Raw genomic sequence first — 19596 nt, 5'->3', positions numbered from 1 at the left:
ACAAAAAGGAAACGCAAAACGGCATAACGGAAAGAAGAAAAGAGCGAAGTGCGGCGCATGTGTGTGTGTCTCTGAGTCTCTTTGTGCATGCATGTGTGCGTGTGCGGGACTTGTTTTTGCCACTTTTGCCACTCATTTCGGATTTCTTCGCTTCTTTTTTTTTGTTATTTGGAGCTACCATGTTTGTGTGTTTGTTGTGTACAGTTCTGTTTGACATTGTGACCGACTGAAAATGACGACGATGATGATGCTGTTGCTGCTGTCTCCCTCTTAACCTCTTTCCTCTCTCAGTCGCTGCTTTCGTTTTCGGCACCCCCGCACCCCGCACCTCTTCACCCGTCATCGCAGTGCTCGCACATGTGTGTCATGTGAATGAATTTTACAACATGGTAACGGCATTTCAGCAGGCCCAAATCCAAATCCTTTAAGGCCGCCTTCGAAATGAACGTATGCAAAGCAACAATAAAATATGACGTAAGCCACAAAAACCAAAAGCTACTCTCTTATTAGAGCACTGAAAAAAAAGGAAGATCTTCTGTTTAGGAAAGTTTTAAAAAAAACTTTTAACCTGTCTAGTCGTTAGTATTAAATTAAAGTTTTGACAAATTTTGTAACCTGTTCAACTGTAAATCTCTAGCTAATCCCTGCCATTTGTATCGCTTAGTGTACGCACGCTCATAACTTCCTTTTACTAAAAGACGCTGACACAACACACACATCATGTTTTGACCACACGACCCACTCCATTTGGCCACCTTGTTGTTCACTTTTTTGTATTTTACGCACAAAGAACTCGAAGGAAAGGCAGGAAGGAAGTCGACACAGGCATGTCCCTGCTGCTGCCACGCCCCCAGAAAGGAAACGCCTTGGACAAATTGTCCCACAACTCGACGGCCGGGGGGAGTGGGGCAGTGTATAAAGCCACAACAGCACAAGGAGCAAAGAAAAAATTACTTAAAAGATAACTTTTATATAAAGACAAGAAAGGTACGAGGGTACAACCAATGTTGCTGTGAAAAATGTATGCCTTTTATGGGGCTCCTTGTGGTTTCGTGGATAATGAGGCGTATACGCAATGTGGGCTAAAATGGGATTTAAAGCGATGGTGCAGGGTAGCAGGATGTTGGTTTGATCAGCAGTTTAACACGAACGAATCATATACTTTTTTTCGCTATTACTAACCTAAAAAACAGATTCTTGTTTCTTTAATTACCTTTTTTACTGACCACTTGACCATAGCTACTCAACAAAATACCCTGGAACCATTCTTTAATATTGCGTACACATAAAAGCATCCCATGGTCAGTCCAAAATTGCTCGAGGACAGCTCGTAAAAGCCTTCCCCACAAGGCTGCACAGCAGGACGATTTTGTAGCTAGTAGGAGGAGGAAGAGGAGGCAGAAGAAGAGGATATGGAGGAGGAGGATGAGGAGGATGAGGAGGACGATGAAACGGATATGACTTATTGCCCGAGGATGAGAGCACTGCAAGACCACAGCGCTCAGCAATTAATTAATTCTCGGGAGGAGTTTATCATATCATCATTGGATGGCATTTAATATTCAAATGCAATCTAATTAGCCGCTGAAATGGTACTCCAGAAATTGCCTCTGACATCTCAAGGCCATTGGCCACCGCTGCGCGACATTCAGGCTTAATTGCGACCACAGTGGGTAACACACTGTACACTGTACACTGTACGGTGCAAGTACAACAATGAAGACATCAACACCCGTCGCCTGAATGCAGTACGCAATTTAATTTTATTATACAATCGCAGTCGCAGCTCCCACAACGACCCACAACTCTTAAAGCTGTATCCCCAAAGTGCACGGGCACAATGTGCGCAACTCTCCAAGCGGATGAGGGGGATGGGGTATTTGGGAGTTGGAAGGGGAGCCAGTGAAAAATGTTAGTGGGTGTTGCATAGCCAAAAGATACCAGAAAAAGAAATTTCCCTCGCTTCGTGGCGCGGATGGTGAGCTGTTGAAGCTTTTGTGGGGCAATCAAAAGATGTTAGGGCAACAGAGGGGCGCATTAAACGGAGGGAAATGATACCCTGGAAACCATATTCCCCGAAAAGTGCACTGTGTATGAATATAAAAGTCATATTCCTTAAAAAATACTACATTGCACAAGAACATCTAGTTACAAATGAATGTAACAAGTGTCTAAAAGTATGCTATAATAAATTGAATTTAATTTACTTTATCAGCATTTTTAAAATCCGAGCAACAGAATTAATCCATTAGCTTACTCTCGTATATTAATAGTATTTAAGCAGCATACCCACCGCAAATCCCTGGATAACACAATTTTAACCCAGTAATACTATCAAGAGTGAACTCGACATTGCAGCTTGCCATTCATTCAAGAGAAAGACGTTTCCCGCAGCCAACGCACACTTTGTGCTGCAACTACACGATGAAAATGGAAAACGGCAGCGAGGAAAGGCGGGTGAGGAAAACTAACAAGGAAATGGGAAAAGGAGCAAGGAGTTGGCGACTGCACACTGAGAGGTTATGCCTCTGCCAGCAATTGAATCAGCCACAGAACCATAAGAAATACCCGCATATTCGCCCCCTTCTGGAGCTCCTCGCTTCCAGCTTCCAGCTTCTATCCTTCTGATTGCCGTTATGCGGTTTAGTTAATGTAGCTCATGTTTTTGTTGTTGCTGTCTCCGTCGCCGATGTCGCTGCTTCTTATTACCCGCTGAGCACAAAAAAAACCAAGAAAATGTATAAAATAAAGCAAGAGAAAAGCAACAGGAACGGCAAGATTGTCGAGGAGCAAAAGGCAAAGTGCAAAAGTTGGAATTACGTCAAATGAAATTATGTGCACGCCTTGGAATTTTCCAGGACCTTTCGTTCACAGTCCATTTTGGTTACAGTATCCTCTAAAAAAGAGATCAGCTTTACAAATCATTTAATTTTCAACTGTTAATATTCCTTATTTAAGTTCTGTTCATTAAATTTTCTTCTATATTTACACTGTCCTTAAAAGGACTCTTTCATAAATCATAGGTTTGTCGTATAACTTGCTAAAGTGTAGAGTATTTGCCTTTGCTTTGCTAATGGCCAGACGCATTTCACCCTTTTGCGATACTTTTTATTTGCCTTGGGTTAACAATGTCAAGCCCATTTGTCAGTGACTTGCAGGAGTTGATGATGCCTCTGGGTAGGAATTGTAGCTATCCTTTTTGCCTCTGTGCCAAAACACACCACTCTCCCCGAGGAGATTGGCAGTCAGTCTGGGCGACCGGATTCCTGGCCAGCTGGGCTAGGCCACTGTTGCTCTACCGCGTCCGTAAGGACAGCTATGCCATATTCGTTCTCTTTTTTGAGTCACTGGTTTGGTTTGCCACGCTTCCGTGCTCGTCTGCAGTTCCTTCCCTTTGACAACAGTAATTACTCGGCACCTTTTCGTTGATTGCAATTCCTTCATAAACTTTTTGCACACTTTCTGCGAAGATGCAAATTTTGTACGCTTGGCAGGAGAATTCCGTGAACAAGTTAATTAGAGGTAGTTTCTGGAATGGCAAGGGTTGCCAATCAGGGTGCACATAAAATTACGCGAAACTAGTTCATATGCAGCAGTTTAATTGCAATACCAAAACAGAGAGGAGCTAGCTAAGAGTTCAAACTATAACTGAATGAATTGGAGGACAATCTATCTTGGAAGTCCTTCGTTGCACAACAATTGAAAACAACAGCTGTGATAGGGCTTGATTCATTCACACCATTTATAACATTCATTCGGGACCATTTGAAGTGCACTCAAACTCAAAGCAAAATGGGAGTGAAACACAACCAGGTTGCACAATTAATTGTTTTGAGCCATCTGAAACGAACGAACGAACGAACACGTAACGTAACCAACAAGCTCTAGAAGTTCATTTAATTAAAGGTAAAACCGTTCGACGCAGCCATTAATATTTATGGTTTCAACCTTTTCACTCTTTATTTCTGCTTTTTTTCTGAACTCACGCTTGGTTAACTGGCATTTCTTCGTCTTTGTGAGCCAACTTAAAAAGGAAATTGGAGATGAAGCGAAGCGCATGGAATTTAAATGTGAGAATATCAGTTCTTCAGTTTTCGTTTTATTTTCGCATTTTATTTTCGTTTTGGTGGAAAACAACAAAGAAAAAAATACGAAAAAATATGAAAATATTCGTAAGAAGCCTGGGTCAACCTTGGAAATGGGAATCGCTTTCAACCCTTTTTTTCGTTCTTTTGGCGGTTAAGGGAACAATGGACCCCCAAACAAACCACCCACATCGTATTACTGGGTCAGGTTTTCCTCGGGAAAAACCATTTTATTTTTCCCTGCCACTCGTTAAATGCCCCAGAGCTCATTTCATGTTTTTGTTTCCTGTCTTGCCACTGCAGCAGCATTAAATACACATATAATTTGGCAAAAAAAAAAGAAGGGCAGGTGGGCGTGGTCATGAGGTAGGCGTATCTGATGTTTTGGGAGTACATAAAAGTAGGCGAATGAACTCTTTCCGCAAAACGAAGTAAATCCCCCCTTAAAAAAAGGGTCAGCCACATGTATTAAAGGACTTTCATGTCGGCATACCCTTTAGGCCAAAACCGAATCAGAATTAATTTGGTATTATTCCAGGATTTACCAAGTTGAAATTATATACAATTTTATCTTCCAAACTGATTGTACATTAAAAGGATAACTTGTATAAGACTCAAAAAATATGAAATTATTTATTTTATTAAAACTATACAACGTAAAATTGCTAAGCATATTCGACACAAAACTTTTCAGAAATTTAATTACGTTTTGGGGATTACACGTGAGTTTTATAGCCTACGAAATTGTTGTTGTGCGACAAAACTCTAAATTAATTTTGCTGGCTTAACAAAATCTACGCCCACTTTCGTATGTGTGTGTGCTATTTGTCCAGTTTGGATGGCCCCCATGGGTCATATTGAAATCCAACCAGCCCCAAAACCGCCCACTTCACAACACACCTCTGTGCCGAAACTCATCCGACGTGCCATGAAATTTGTTTTCAATTAACAAATTGTTTCGCAGCGACGACAAAAATCGATAGCTAAGCCTTTTTCTAACGCCACCCGTTCCAGTTTCTTCTAATTTGAGCTTGGGCATAAACATTTATGGATTTCAGCAAATTTGATTCCACGCCAAAGCTATCATGCATGCGTACACTTCAAGAAACAAGTGCTACAAAAGAAACTTCCTTTAAAGTACCTTCTATACCAAGCTTACATGATATAAAATATTTAAGGGCTGAATTTCTTAGGAAAATTCCTGCTCTGTAGATAAATTCCTCGCATTTTGTGTGCTTCGTACGTGGAAAATGCAGGAAACGGGATGCAGTATGCTGTATGAAGGATGAAGGATTCAGGATGCAGGCTTCCTGTTCCTTTGTGCATTGCAAATTTCTACATGGTCAGAGAGTCTCGAGAAAGCGAAACTTCGGCCCTGCGAATCAAAAAGTTTTCAAGTTGTTGAGAGCATCTTGGCAGGCAAGTTTCAAATGTTAACACGACAATGACGATTCTAAAAAACTTTCCACATCCGAGAAGAGCAGATGAGATGAAATGAGATGAGATACGAGTGCGCCACTCAGTCAAGTTCACATAGATAGCAGATATTACACGTACTGGGTATTCATTAGGTTCGCAAAAATGGCTTCTCCTTGTGAATCAATAAATCAAATCGTTGGCTGACAGCAAACAACAACAGCAAAAAATGTACTCATAAGCCGCTAAGATTTGTGACTCACCAGACAAAGTTGGGACACAAAAAAACATGAAAAAACTCCCACATCGCAATAAAGGAAAAAAGCTGAATTTGGCAAGCCATCAAAATAATAGATAGTAAGTCAGACAAATAAGTAAATATAAATAAAAGCAGGAAACAAGTGAAAAAATAGATAAATGTATAAATTGAATTCATGACTGGGAAATATAATATGTACGAATACTGCAAGGGGGCGTGGCACTGCAGTGTGGTGTCATCAAACTCTGTTGGCAGAAAAGAAGGCTGACACAAAGCCAACAACTGGGGGAAAAGTGGCAGTCGCACCAAGAGATACCCTGCAAATAACTACAACCCATCTTTGCTTTTAAGTTGAAACAGTATTAAGTTGTTTGAAATATAAGTTTAACATGTGCAGGTAAAGTTGCTTAACTTTATGTTTCCTTCGGTAACTCTTAGTTCCAGAGTAGATGATGTGAAAGCCAATATACCCTATCAAGAAGCGTACACAATGCTGCGGGCATTTTTACCACATGAGGGCTTGAGAACAACAAGGCAAACAAAAGCCATGTGATAGAGCACAACAAGGTGAAAAGGCAAAGACTTTGAAAAAAATGGTTACATGTGAATGCGGCGACAGGTGAGGTGGTGAAGTGGAGTGGAGTGGGGTGCAGTGTGGTGGTGAACGTCACTCAAGGGCTAAACTTTTAATTGCATTCGAACATTGCAGACGGATTCTCGCTCTACAAAAGCCGCCAAGAGCGGCACATGGACACAAAGTCAAGCGCTGTCCACACACACGCCATTTGTTATCTAAGCCAACCGATATGCCATTATCAAGTGATAACACTGATGATGATTCATCAGTTACTTCAGCACAGCTCATCGTTTGTTTTCTTGTACATGTGTACAACTGCTGTAAGCCTTTTGATAACTAATTGAGGTGGAAAGTAAATACGATTTTATCAACTTCATAGAAGGTATTTGACTTTGGAAGACAGCTTCTGCATCATTAACTCAAAAATGCGGATATATGACTCAAGATCTACTGTTTTTGTTGTCAGTACAGATCCTATGATGAATTAGTGAGTGAGCCACTGTGTGTGTGGCTGGGTGAAGGGAACAAAAGTATAAGGTCGCTGGGTGACAACGATGACTCAATTCAAAGCGCACATTGTGAATCGGGGGAGGCGCGAACTCTCTGCATGTTCGACTCACATTAGAGGGGCGACGATACTACGATACTCGTGCAGCTCGTTCGGAATCGCTGACAGGAAGTGATGGGGAAAAGTAAATGAAATGAAATGATACATGATAAACGGCCCATATTATACGAAACTTTCACAGATGGATAGTGCCATCGAATTAAACACGCAACTGCCACGATATCGTGTTCTCTCTGGGGTCATCGTTTAAAAATACGTTCAATAAAATAAGCATGACTGCCTTGAAAGCAAGTGTTAAATTAACCTAAAGAACCACTGTGAATATTAAATAAATAGGGATAAAGATTACATTGCTTCTCATTTTTAAGCGAGCTTGAAAAACACACATATCTGCGCTTTCAACCAAAAAAAAACCATAAATGACTCGATACACACTGTATGAGATCATCAACGAAAGATGCTTTTGTTATAAGTAACAAATAAAAGCGCAAAGTGAGAAAATAAGTGCCTTAACTTGGTTCGAATTCATTTGTATGACGAGGCTGCAAAAAATATTCATATTCGTGTGAGATATATGTTAAAAGCTTTTCTGTAGCATTCATAATCGATGACAAAACCAGTGCATTCACTCGATTTAACGTTTAAGCTCAACTGGTTTTTAATAGCCTAATAATGTTATTAAGGAGAAAGAGAACTTTTTTTATAATTATTGCACTATAAATATTCATTATCTCGTCTATTGTCCATTTCACATTTAGTTAAAGAGACTCTCTAGTAATTAAATAGTGTTTTTTAAAGACAGCAAGATGAAAAGAGCCGAATGGCAAATAGAAATTAAAGCGACGATGATTAGAACAAATGGAGCAGAGAACTAGAAAAACTACTAAATAGAATGCAGTGACTATAAGATACTTTATAAGGAGATATTTATATTTAGATAAAAGGTATAAAACCAAATTCTAATTCATTTAACCAAGTGTTCCTGAAGGTTTATAAAAATATTGATTCAAAAAGGTTTTGAGATAGATAAAGTGGAGCTGTGGAAACCCAATATACCCCATCACGTCTAGGGTATAAATGAGTTTCTTTTTTGTTTTGCTTCAGTCGTTTGCCAAGATCTTGTTTGCCCGATGCTTTATCGCTCCCTCTGTTTCGCACTCTTGAAACTCTCGAAATGTCGCAACACAAAGGGCACGAATTCATTAATAGAAAATGGGCGGAACTTCAAGGGGGCGGGGGATGGGGTGGCGATGGGGACTTTAAAGGAGATGGAAACGCGACCTTCGGCGATTTTTCAATGATGGTCGCGACAAGTCAGTCGCCAGGGGAAAACGTAAAAACGTAACGTAGAGAGAGTAATTGCGGGAATTGCCGATAAAAAGAATGCTAAATGTTGAATAATTATAGCGTATTACTCACCTCGGCGTGTGGGAATGGAGCATTGCAGCTGTTTTTCGCGCTGGAAGCTGCGGGTCTGGAGCATTGGAACACTGGAGCACTGGAACTTCCAATATACATGAGGGCGTGGCAGGGCGGAGTCGCGTTTTTCGTTTGTTTTTCATTTTTTTCGGGCATTTAGATTGCATTTTGTGGTCGAAATTAAATTGCAGCTTGATTGATTGACATAATACGAAGTTGTTATATTTTTCTTTTGATTTTTCTTTTCACTGAACGCGTTGTTAACTGGGTGTTTTTTGCAGTTGTTGTTGCTGCTGTTTTGGTGGTGGTGGTGAAAACGTGCTGATTTTCGCTATTGCTGTTGTAGTTGCAGTGTTGGCTTTTCATTTACTTTTTCATTCGTTGCTCGTTCAAAAGATCAAAAGGTGAATTAACGTATTGAATAAGAAATAAACGTGCTTGTAATGCAATGCAGCTCTGACATTTGCAGTTGGCAATTTCGTGTGTTCAAAACAGAAATCGACCAATTCGCGTGAGTTCGTTTGGTGCATTAACAAATTTGCATTTCCTACTTAGAAGCGAAAGCATTTCACTGTGTATCTTAATCACAATAGTTGTCTAAAACTCATACACATTGCGTTTATTGTAATTAGTAACTATAATGATTTTGCATTGCCTGAATTGTACTACAAAACGTGTGTAGATAATGCAGATTATAGGCCTTGATGAGGAGCATGCTACTTGGATGCTTGGATTCTATATGGTTTGTTCATTTTGTTTTTTTCATTTTTTATTTTTGCAGAATTGTGAGTGCAGAAGAGTTGATTGGTTTGTTTTATTTGTTAAATTGGTTTTTACAGCCGCATGCCAGAGATATTTGGGTTATGTATATGGGTAGTATAGTTTTGAATTTGCATTCCGATTGTTAGTTATTGAGATGTGGGGCGGTGGGAGGAAAGAAAGGAAAAATAAATTAGGTTAATTCAGAAAGAAAAAATGTATTACAAACTGTGTGTGCTGTTCGGTGCGGTGTGTGTGAAATCATATATGAAATGAAATCATAGCTGACTGAAACCGAAATCCATTAAATTCTGTTAACTTTTCGGGCGATTACAAAACGGAAATCAACAAAAGAAAACTAGTTTTTCCGGTAAGCTAAGCAACATAAAAACTTGTTCAATTGTTTGCGCAACAAAGGGGCAAAAAAATAAAAAAAACTGAATAATCAACTTTAAATTTAACTGTTTACCGATTAATTTGAAGCTGTCTATGTATGTGAGTGTGATTGAATTGTTTACCCCTTTAAAGTCGGCATTCCATTAACTTCCTCAACTTGCCATGTTTTCGTTTCGCATTATCATCTCCATTGAGAATGTCCGAGTTAGCTATTTATCTAGATTTATATTTGTATATATATATGCGCTGTGTTTGTATAATTTATATATTTCATATGCATTCAATAAATATGAACATGTTAAGTAAATAGCATTATAGTAAATAGTCAATATAGTTATTATATCGCATAGTAAACAATCTTTTTTTATAATAAATATTCAAAAGTGAACTAGAGATTTGTTGCATCTTTCTCATCTTCATCGGTGTGAGTATGAGTGTGTGGGTGATGATGAGGCTACTTTGAGTGTGAGTTTTCAACAGGAGAACTAAACTAGCTAAACCAACAAAAACTAAATGCATTTTCAAAGTCGGAAAAACGAGTAAATCAACAAGATTTTCTTTCACTTTTCCCTGCAAAGCATTTGCAATGTGTGTCTTTCTTGTGTTTCAGTGGAGAAGTGAAAAAGTGTATCTTTCTTTTTATTAGAATTCTCGTTTTGTTTTCTTTTTGCTTCGCATTATAACAATAATCAATAAAATTTCATGTTTTCTTTATTTGCAATTACGTGTCTTGTTGTTTTGTGTTTCAACTCTCTTCGCATTGGTTTTTATAACTCTTCAATTAGCAATTTGTTTACAAGTACTAAATATTCTGGTAGCTATAACTTGAGTTTCATGTGTATATAGGATAGACTCTGGGGACTTGAGACTCTTGCTTACTAACCATACATGTTTCTCTATATATTATAATAGCTATAATTGGTGTAATCGAGCCCTAATTTCGTGTGCTTTTCTTTTTTGTTTTTATCGGGGGTTCACTGGTTGCGGTCTCTTACAGTTTAAGTTTCGATTTTGTCTTCTGCAATTTCTCTGGGTGGGTTGCGCAACATCCTATGTATATAGATCGGGTCTGGATGAGATATAGTATGTGTGTTTTTGGGTGTGTGTGTGTGAAAAGTGTGTGTGTGGTGTGAATGTGGCGTGTAAGTAATTGCATTCGAGATTTACATGAAATAACTGCTAACATATGAGGCCGCTAAGATGCCCAGCACAGTGAGGCAGATCAGTATCATGATCTTCTTTCGTCGGGCTTTACTCTGGTACTTGAGCGCCTTCTTGGTGTCCTGAGTTGCCGTCTGCACATAGTCCATAGCGTGCTCCACATGGTACTCAATGCGATCGATCATCTCGCCCTGCGACTCCACCAGCATGGCCATGTCCATGAACATGTCGTGCAGCTCCTTGATCGATGTCTCCAGCTTCATGATGTCCTGGTGGCGAGCCTCAATGTCCGCCAGCGTCTGTTTGGCCTGCTGCGTCTCCATGATGATGCCCTGCGTGAACACAGACGAGTTGCCCTCCTCCAGCATCTTCTCCAGCTCATCGTCGTTGGTCGGTCGTCCGGTGATCTCCAGCTGACGCTGTATCCTTCCCTTGCAGCGCTCCCGGTAATCGGTCTGCGTGCGATTGTATTCGGTCATCACCTCGACGAATTTCCGTGACAACGTCGAGTGCTGCGTCTTCCGGATTCTCAGATCCGCCGACGACTTGTTCTGCTGCTCCTCCTGCTCGATATTCTGCTCGATGCCCTTGAGCTTGCCCCGCACGCGATTGGCATTCTTCTTGATGTCGGCCATCAGATCCTCCAGCTCTTGCTTGGTCTTCTCGTCCGTTTGCGGGGCGGACAGGATGGCCGAGTGCTTCTTCTTCACCTCCTCGACATTGTCCTGCACCTTGTCGATCATGCCGCGTATCTCCTCCACCTGGGCAAAGAAGTCGTCCATGTAGGAATCATGGCCATCCACATTGACGGCCACCTCCGTCTCCTCCTCGTCATCGGATTGGGCGGCATGGAGAGCGGCTAATCTGTCTTTAGTCATCTTTGTGTCGGGGTGTTATCCTGCTTTTTGAAGGGTGCGCGAGAAGGTTATTCTCGGTGTATTATTTGTTGCGCGAATTTGATTCTAGTTTCTGGGACTATCCTTGTTTTCTGTTGAGTTTCTCAATTTGTTGGATTTTGGATATATTGTTTTTTATGCTTCGTTGTTGTTATTTGGTTTTTTTCCTCTTTGCCAAGCTTTACGTAAGCCTTTGTTACGCGGTCTTCGCAGATTGCGTTTTTGCGATTAGCAGTTAAACGTTAAACACGCACACACATAAACCACACGTGTAAACGCGCGCGGAGTTTTTCCTTTTTCTTTTTTGCAGCCTTGCTTTTAACTTGTTTGCACGTTTTTCCACTTTTGCGAGAGACCTTTTATTGATTTTCCGCTTTTGGCTGGCAGCTCTCTCTTTTCTCGGTTTACTTGTAGTGTATAATTATAACTTAACTGGCACTTTGGCTGGCGTTTTGGTTAATATTATTATGCTTTTTTTTACGTGTGTGTGGTGTTATTTCGCTCACAAGAGAAACGGAGAGAGAGGCAAAGAGAGCGCGTGTTGCGGGCGGCGGCAGCGACGTTGACTGCGGCAGAGCACCTCTTCAATGCCAGCAGCTAAAAAGCTAAAGCTGCTGCTGAATTAATTTTTTCTTTTTTATGTTTTTTTTTCTTCTTTTTATTTGTGACTCACACTGGTACTATATAATTTTAATCTTTTGCCTGTTGTATTTGTTTGTTTCACTTTCGCACAGGCACACGCACGAACACACACACAGACACGGACGCAGCGATAAACGATTTTCGGCAGTGGGAGAGGCTACCGAAAATCTCTTAAAATGGGCAAAAAAATCGATTTCTGCGCAAAGCTCCAATTCTGCCGTCTGCTTTTGCTGCTGCTTCTTCGTCTTTCTCTGCTTTAGCTTCTCTGCTGCTTCTTCTTCTTCTTATTCGCGGGGGGTGTTACGGTGGGCGTTATTTGTTCTTTCTCTCTCCTTTTCGCTTGCGTTTTATTTTCGTTTGTTGCGTACGCGTCGTCGGCGCCGATTCAGTGTGTGTGTTGGAGAGGGACGCACGACCACCTCTCACGGTCTCTCGCTCTCGCACACTGGCTGTCTGGGGTGCACGATTTGTTGTTGTCGCCAATTGTTTCACACGCACATTTGTTTGTTGTTATCTTAGGAAAATGTGTTGACAATATTTTTCTTGATTTTTTCACAAAAAACCCAATATTGTTTCGCGATTTTCCCGGCGGCTAAGAGATTTTTTTGTGTTTCCGATGCGAGCCGAAATGAAACGCAGCACCTCGCGCGGGCAAACAATTTTCGAGTGTGACCGTGCGGCAACTACCAGAATATACCTTCCGGTTGCAATGATTTCCTTCACTATATACTGTTTGGAGTGGCCAAAAATACCAGACTGAATAAGGACTAAGCAGGGACTCAAACCAATTCAGCACTGAGAATTGGGAACATTTTCTTTCTCTCAATTTCTCTTGATTCGCAAATTAAGTGTATATGTGTGGGTGTATTTGGATGTGGAATTTAAAGGAGAGCGGTATATTACTAATTTTGGTATTTTATAATTATGCCTGATCAGGATAGTTTCGTAAAATTAAAATCATCTTCATTTTAAACAGCTGATATGTTTATGTAATCAAGACATTAATGTGTAAGCCTTTTACTTTTGATTGTAAATAAAATCTGCAAGTGGTTTCTCTTTTCTCTTTTGCTCGGCATTTTCGTGTTTTCACTTTTGCTGTCAACAGCCGCGAAGAGGACAGCAAAACGCGTAATGAAATGTCCTAAAAATGCCGGCACATTAGTTTCATTACGTCAGTACCACACAACAGCAACAACAATCAGCACGGGTTTGTTTGTGGATCCCATTCGAAATGAGAAACGTCATGCGCGAGAATTTTTATGAATGAAACGCGACCGGCACTTTTGTTTAAGCGAATCGCGACCTGAAAAGGAACTGGGGAATATGCCGCAAAATGCAATAATACATACATATATACGCGGAATTTATAAATAAATATAAAAATTAAGTAATACGTAGGGCAGTGAACCGCTGCGAAACGTTGCCCAACACTGGTCCTTTCCGAGCAACATTTAAAAATTTACTTTGTTCAGAGAGAAGTTGTAATTTCAGCTTAGAAACCAATTATTATTTGATTTTAACGGGGAATAAAATATAAAAACAATCAGTAACTGTCTTTACTTTAAGGAAATGTTTGAAATTAACATTAATAAATAAGTAAATATTGTCTTGAAGACGGAGAAGTTAGTTTAAAAAAAATACCCACTAGGTAGTTATTTCGGCATGGTTTCCCCAAACAAGGCATAATATACATAGGATCTTAGGAACTCACCGGATATTTCGTCTGTAGCACGATTCCGCATATCTCGTCGCCGACGAGAAACTGCTCCCCGAGCATCGCCATACAAACGTTCTCCCAGGCCCGCTCGATCTTGTTCTTGCGCAGCCGTATCACCCACTGGCCGCCCTTGCTGTTCGCCGGGTCCTCCCACATCGGTTTGATGCCCTGCTTGAAGAGGCTGAGCTCCCGGTAGGGCTTCAGGGCGGTGGGCCGGATGAGGTGCGAGTAGAGCGACCACCACTGCTGCACGCTGGCGCACCGTCCGACCACGTGCAGCGATTTGCTGTAGTCGGCGGCCGCCCGTTGCGTACCCTTGCGAGAGAACCAGAGGCAGTATGTGTGCTGCAGCCGGTTCTCGCCGGGACCCACCTCCAGTGGGGGGAGCTTCTCCACGTCTATCTCGTTCTCCACATCGCTGTCGTCGCTGTCGACGAGATCTGGCCAGTTTTTCCTAAAAAGCGCGTACATGACACACGAAAAATACGGATTTTGATTAGTATGTCAAGGGTTGGATATCAAATTCGACTAAGGGTTCACCAGATGACACTACCGCCGCACTTTCACATTTCAATCACTAACTATCACAGCAAAATTGAATTCAACAATATAAAAGCGATGAAGCTGTCCATACGGATGCTGGACCAACGCACAATCACCTTGGAGATGAACGAAACGGAGGATGTAAGGACTCTAAAGCAGAGATTGAGTAGTTTGTCCGAAGTCGCCTTGCCCCCGGAGAATGTTCAGCTAATATACAGTGGTCGCATTATGGAGGATGCCATGCCCCTCAGTGAATATCGCATAGCCGAGGGCAGGATCATTGTGTTGATGGGTAAGAAGAAGGTTGATGAGAGACCGCCAGTGGAGCAGGTTTCCCCGCCATCACCGTTGGCCGCTGGCCCAATTGCAATGCGCACGCAGGATGTAACGCCTTCTATTGCTTCTAACGAGCAGTTGGTGCGCGAACTCATGTCCATGGGATATGGTGAACAGGATGTACGCTCAGCTCTCCGGGCCAGCTTTAATCATCCGGAAAGGGCTATAGAGTATCTGATTAATGGGATTCCTCAGGAGGCTTCTCCCCAGCAGGAATTAGCGGAAATCCCGAGCGGACAGTCAACTGAAGAGCTGCAGCATCTGATGGCGGATCCTCGCTTGACCCGAATGCGTGAAATGATTCGTGAGAATCCAGAGCTAATGCAGCTAATCATGGAAAGATTGGCTGAAACCGACCCAGCTGCTTTTGAAGCTGTTCAGCACGACCAGGAGGGGTTCATGAGCATGCTTTCAGGTGCTGCCGGTAGTGCTGGCGGCGCCAGTCACAATCCGGATGAGGGAGAACACTTTCAAGTTGCCTTGAGCGCCGAAGAAGCCGCCGCCGTAGAGCGACTGGAGGCACTGGGTTTCGAACGTGTTATGGCCGTCCAGGCCTACCTGGCCTGCGACAAGGACGAGCAGCTGGCCGCCGAGGTACTGTTCCGCGAGTCGGAGGAGGATCGGAATGAATAAAGCGACTGGGCGCACGTAAATGCAGCCAGAACATAACCTAACAATTGGCCAAGTAAAAAAGATGATGCTGGCCCAGTTTTGTTGCTGGCAGGGATTGTGGTTGTGGGTGGCAGGCGGTGCGCGTGGGTGGTGGAGGTGCTCCACTTACGACTCATACTGCTTGTTGGCTACTTTCTCCATGCTCATCCTGGCAATTATGATCCTGACTGGTAGCTGCTACTGGTGATCTTCTGCTGACTGTTTGGCTGTTCCTCTGGCGCTGCTCCAACCTTTGGAACGAGAACCTGTGGATCCGGGTGGTTGCACTACTAGATTCTTTATGCTACTGCTTCTTCTGGCGCAATTCTTCTTTTGCTCCTTGGCTGCGCGAGTGTGTTTGTGTGACTGTGTTTGTGTTTGTGTGTGTGCAAATGGGTTTTTGGTGGATTCTCTTGTGGGCGATTTTTTTGGGGCCGCCGCTTTTTGGGGGAGCGGTTCGCTACGGGTCCGCCGCTCTCTCTGGTAAACAATCGTATTTCCTGTGCCTTATCCTTTTCGGTTTCCAGTGGGTTTGCGTATTTTTTGGCCGTTTAGTTTTGGTTCGCTCGACTTCAGTTTGACGTTTCTTTTTGTACACAACACAACATGCGTCTGATTAGGTTCCACTTGCTGTCCACATTCCACGCGGCGCTGTCAAAATCGACTAGTGTTGTAGGTCGATGAGGAATTTCGGCATTAGCCAACACTGCAAATTGTGCAGTCACATACCGTAGTACAGAAGGTATATCAGTTTATTATTTATATTTAATTAATTGTCCTTATTCTTTATAGTTTATAATAATATGAATAATTACATTAAATTATGCCCAAAAATATACAAACACTTTATAATACTTGCATCATACAAACCGCAAACAGAACATACCCCACAGCTAATAACAGGGTATCCGAGTATTGAATTTTTGCTGTCATTCTTAAAAAATCAGTTTGTTTACGTTCACTTGCTAGCCGTTTAAAATGGGAAAAAGTGAGAAAAAATCCAAGAAAAAGCACAAGGAGAAGCGCAGGGAACACAAGGAAAAGCACAAGTCCAAGAAATCCAAGAAACACAGTCGGAAAAAGGAGGAATCCCCGCCGATATCTTCACCAACACCAATACAACCCGAAAGGGGCAACCAGGAGGAGGAGGAGGACTTTGCCATACCAATAGGTCCGTAAGAGCCCCCCTGTATATATTTATTATTCAGTATATGGTTTGCTGAACACTCTGAACCCACCCCAAAACCCAAGCACTGATGAATAGCAAATCGCATGCACCGGAAACTCCAGAGGAATACCAGCGCCGTCAGAGCCAGATCCGCAGAGAGGTGGACCCGGTAACGGGTCGCGTCCGGCTCATCAAGGGCGACAGTGAGGTGCTGGAAGAGATTGTGACCAAGGAGCGCCACATGGAGATCAATAAAAAGGCCACCCGCGGCGATGGAGAGTTCTATGAAGCCAGATCTCTGGATGCCGCCAAGCGTCGCAAATAACAAAATACCAAAAAATGCAATATAACTTAAGCTATTTCATGTCTTGTAGTAATAATTAATAACTGTCAGTTTAATTAAACAAAGGGCTAGCTAGCGACTATATGTACACGCGAAATCCGTGGAAATTTCTTTGGTGGCGCAGCTAGTACAACTGATGGAAGAAGGTCGTGCTGCCGTCCTGCCAGGCGGGATCATCGCTGACCTTCGCCCTGCACATTGGACAGGTTTGTTCGCGCTTGAACCAGGTCTGGACGCACTCATCACAGAAAATGTGGCCGCACTCCAGCACAGTGGGTGTGTTGAAGGCGTCATGGCAGATTGGACACAGAGCACCCGCGGCATCCAGCTCGTCTTTTGTCGGCGGTCGCTCAGAATCCTTTAATAAATATGTATTAACAATGGGCACACAACATCCATGTCGCAGACATTCTTACAATATTTTTTCTGAAGGTCACAATCGCTTTCTTAAGCGACTTGCCGCGCTCCACCAGCTCGAATATCTTGGCACCCAGGTACAGTGCGGAAAACAGTCCTCCGGATACCACCTCTAGGCCGGAATAGGACTCGTAGAGAAACAGGAACCACTGGGTAATGGGGGTCATCGCCCGGTAGAACTGGGAGGTGTACTCAACCAACACATAAAGTCGAGCCTGAAATGCCAAAGTAAAATTTGTGTTATTAGAGAATTACACAGAATGTAAACGTAAATGTATACTAAGAATGGGAGTTTCCAATTATGGATGAGCTTTACTTTAGATTACTTTTTTAAATGACTCATGCTTGACGAGAAATTACGACTTATTTTAATTGACCAGTAGTGATATTATTTATGGAGCATTATTAAAGTTTACATTATGGATGGATTTCATTAATCTACGTTAGTATTGAGTGTTTGATTGTATTTTCTTTGCAAAAGCATTACTCACCCGCACTTTGAGTCGCATCAAGTTGTGCGGCAGCATGGTAATTATCAGCTTGACCAGCATTGTCAGCAGTTTGATAATGAGATCGCTCACAGCAATGTAGTAGAGCAACATGCCCAGGGGAATCACGTTCAGGGATTTATACGTATCCGTGTACATGGTGCCCCTGGCGGGCTCCGATGATGTTGTGGGGCTGTCGCCCTCGGAGCTTGTGTGAAAAGGCAGCGCTGTGACCTCTATGAAAACGGATTTCCTGGGCGGTGGCACAATCAGACCAAAGGGATCCGGCGGCGCAGTGGCCAGAAATAGACGCACTGCGACAACCACGGCAATAAGGCAAGCATCCCTCACCATCACGGGGTAGTTCTTCTGAGCTAGACGGGCCACCTGATTGCGTACTGATCGGTTAACATTGTACATCACAGTCTGCAGCACCAGAAGATCCACAATGCCCAGCAAGTGGTCGTGTAAAAACTTGATAAACAGTATAAAGATAAGCGGCAGATAGCGTACAAAATGGCTGAGGATCTGAACGACCATGTCATCCGAGATGAAATGTTCGTCCTCTGGATGATTCTCTGCGGGCTCTGGTGGATTGCCACCTCCTCCTCCTCCTCCACCACCTCCGTTCTCCCCGTTGCCATCGCTTTCGTCAAGGTCTTGGCTCTCATTTGGTTCACGTTCGTCGAAGGCCGCCGGAGTGCTGTTTAATCCTATGACGCTGGCATTGTGCCGACCTCCGTTAAGGCTGTGATTGTGTCGCATCTCACCCTCACGCAGGGAGATACTTCTGCCCATGGCTCCAGCTCCGCTGGCACCAGATCCTGCCGCAACACGCCCGTATCGCAGGGGACTGACTGGCTCAGGGAGCGATGGCTGCTGCTGGCCGAGCAGTATGTGCGAGTTGTCTACGGGATTGGCGGCTGGCTGAGGTCCTGGTGCCGTGGAAGCTGCAGCGTTTGCAGGTGGATATCTAAAATTGGAATGTGTGATGAAGGACCGCAGTGCCTCCGTCGACGGAGCAGTTGATAGCGAAAAGACATCGTTGAGGTTGACACGCCAAAAGCCCATTTGCCGAACACCTGCCGCAGCGCCAGGCGATGCACCTGGTCCACCTGCTGCTCCGGCGCTGGAAGGCTCCTCGAGACTGCCGCCGGTATTAGCGCCCATGCTCCGGGACTGCTGCAGACGACGGTTCATCTGCGTGGTCACCCGTATCGGAGAACTGCTATTGCTGGCTGGCGTGTACGATCGCTGACGGGCCAAAAATGTGGATAGAATGTTACCGTGACGCACATTACCACCGCTGAGGCTGCTGCTCCGCGCCGTGGGAACGTGGTGGTGCTCTAAGTTTATGCTGGTGTTGGTTGATCCCCCGGCGACGCCGCCTCCTCCTCCGCCGACGCCACCTCCAGAGGTCACCGACGATGATGAGGCAGGCAGCAGGAAGTCGTGCTCCGCCGTGGTCGAGTCATTGTCGTCGCTCTCGATGTTGATGGACACACCCGTCGATCCAGCGCCTTCCTGGGGCCCAGTGCCTCCTCCTCCTGCTCCTCCACCACGATAGGGATCCTTGGGGCTGTTGTTCATTGTTCCACATCCAATCACCATTGATTGGAGCTGGTCTTTTTTCACTTAGAACACCAAAACGACTTCCAAAGTCGCTCGCATTTTGCCGACGCTGTCAGCTGGTCACACCAAATTCTCGCTCAAAATGAACGCGGTGAAAATCGAATTCCAAATTATTTATACACT

General features: G+C 43.3%; 5 protein-coding genes across 7 annotated transcripts in view; 2 read left to right on the top strand and 3 right to left on the bottom strand.

The window, feature by feature from the left end:
* Positions 1-16046, bottom strand: part of LOC6538783 (eukaryotic translation initiation factor 4E type 2) — a 44882-nt gene extending 28836 nt beyond the window's left edge. The window contains exons 1-3 of one of the 3 annotated variants that reach the window (XM_043207200.1): positions 15556-16046; positions 13890-14349; positions 8325-9059 (exon numbers count right to left, since the gene is read on the bottom strand). In XM_043207200.1, the coding sequence (XP_043063135.1) occupies positions 8922-9059; positions 13890-14349; positions 15556-15593 (636 nt within the window). In that variant the 5' untranslated portion in view covers positions 15594-16046 and the 3' untranslated portion in view covers positions 8325-8921. Of the gene's footprint in view, positions 1-8324; positions 9060-13889; positions 14350-15555 lie in introns of those variants that run through there. The other 2 variants (XM_015193543.3, XM_002099260.4) reach the window with 2 other exon arrangements.
* LOC26535113 (syntaxin-1A) lies at positions 8325-12861 on the bottom strand. Its single transcript, XM_015193544.3, has 2 exons — positions 10647-12861; positions 8325-9059 (listed from the first exon to the last, which is right to left on the bottom strand). The coding sequence occupies exons 1-2, from the start codon at positions 11516-11518 to the stop codon at positions 9041-9043; spliced, it is 891 nt and encodes a 296-aa protein (XP_015049030.1). The 5' UTR covers positions 11519-12861; the 3' UTR covers positions 8325-9040.
* LOC6538784 (UV excision repair protein RAD23 homolog B) lies at positions 14401-15451 on the top strand. Its single transcript, XM_002099261.4, has one exon. The coding sequence runs from the start codon at positions 14439-14441 to the stop codon at positions 15405-15407; it is 969 nt and encodes a 322-aa protein (XP_002099297.3). The 5' UTR covers positions 14401-14438; the 3' UTR covers positions 15408-15451.
* A 309-nt stretch (positions 16047-16355) lies between the features above and the next one.
* On the top strand, positions 16356-17033 carry LOC6538782 (ADP-ribosylation factor-like protein 6-interacting protein 4). Its single transcript, XM_002099259.3, has 2 exons — positions 16356-16596; positions 16677-17033. Exons 1-2 carry the CDS (start codon positions 16404-16406, stop codon positions 16916-16918), a joined length of 435 nt encoding a protein of 144 aa, XP_002099295.1. The 5' UTR covers positions 16356-16403; the 3' UTR covers positions 16919-17033.
* LOC6538781 lies at positions 16945-19532 on the bottom strand. The gene is made up of 3 exons (XM_002099258.4): positions 17845-19532; positions 17353-17568; positions 16945-17294 (listed from the first exon to the last, which is right to left on the bottom strand). Exons 1-3 carry the CDS (start codon positions 19450-19452, stop codon positions 17061-17063), a joined length of 2058 nt encoding a protein of 685 aa, XP_002099294.2. The 5' UTR covers positions 19453-19532; the 3' UTR covers positions 16945-17060.
* Between the last annotated feature and the right edge of the window lie 64 nt (positions 19533-19596).

This window comes from Drosophila yakuba, chromosome 3R, assembly GCF_016746365.2.
Source record: "Drosophila yakuba strain Tai18E2 chromosome 3R, Prin_Dyak_Tai18E2_2.1, whole genome shotgun sequence".
NCBI classification, from domain to species: domain Eukaryota; kingdom Metazoa; phylum Arthropoda; class Insecta; order Diptera; family Drosophilidae; genus Drosophila; species Drosophila yakuba.
The sequence above is the reverse complement of the archived record's forward strand: the minus strand, read 5'-3'. Positions and strand labels throughout refer to the sequence as shown.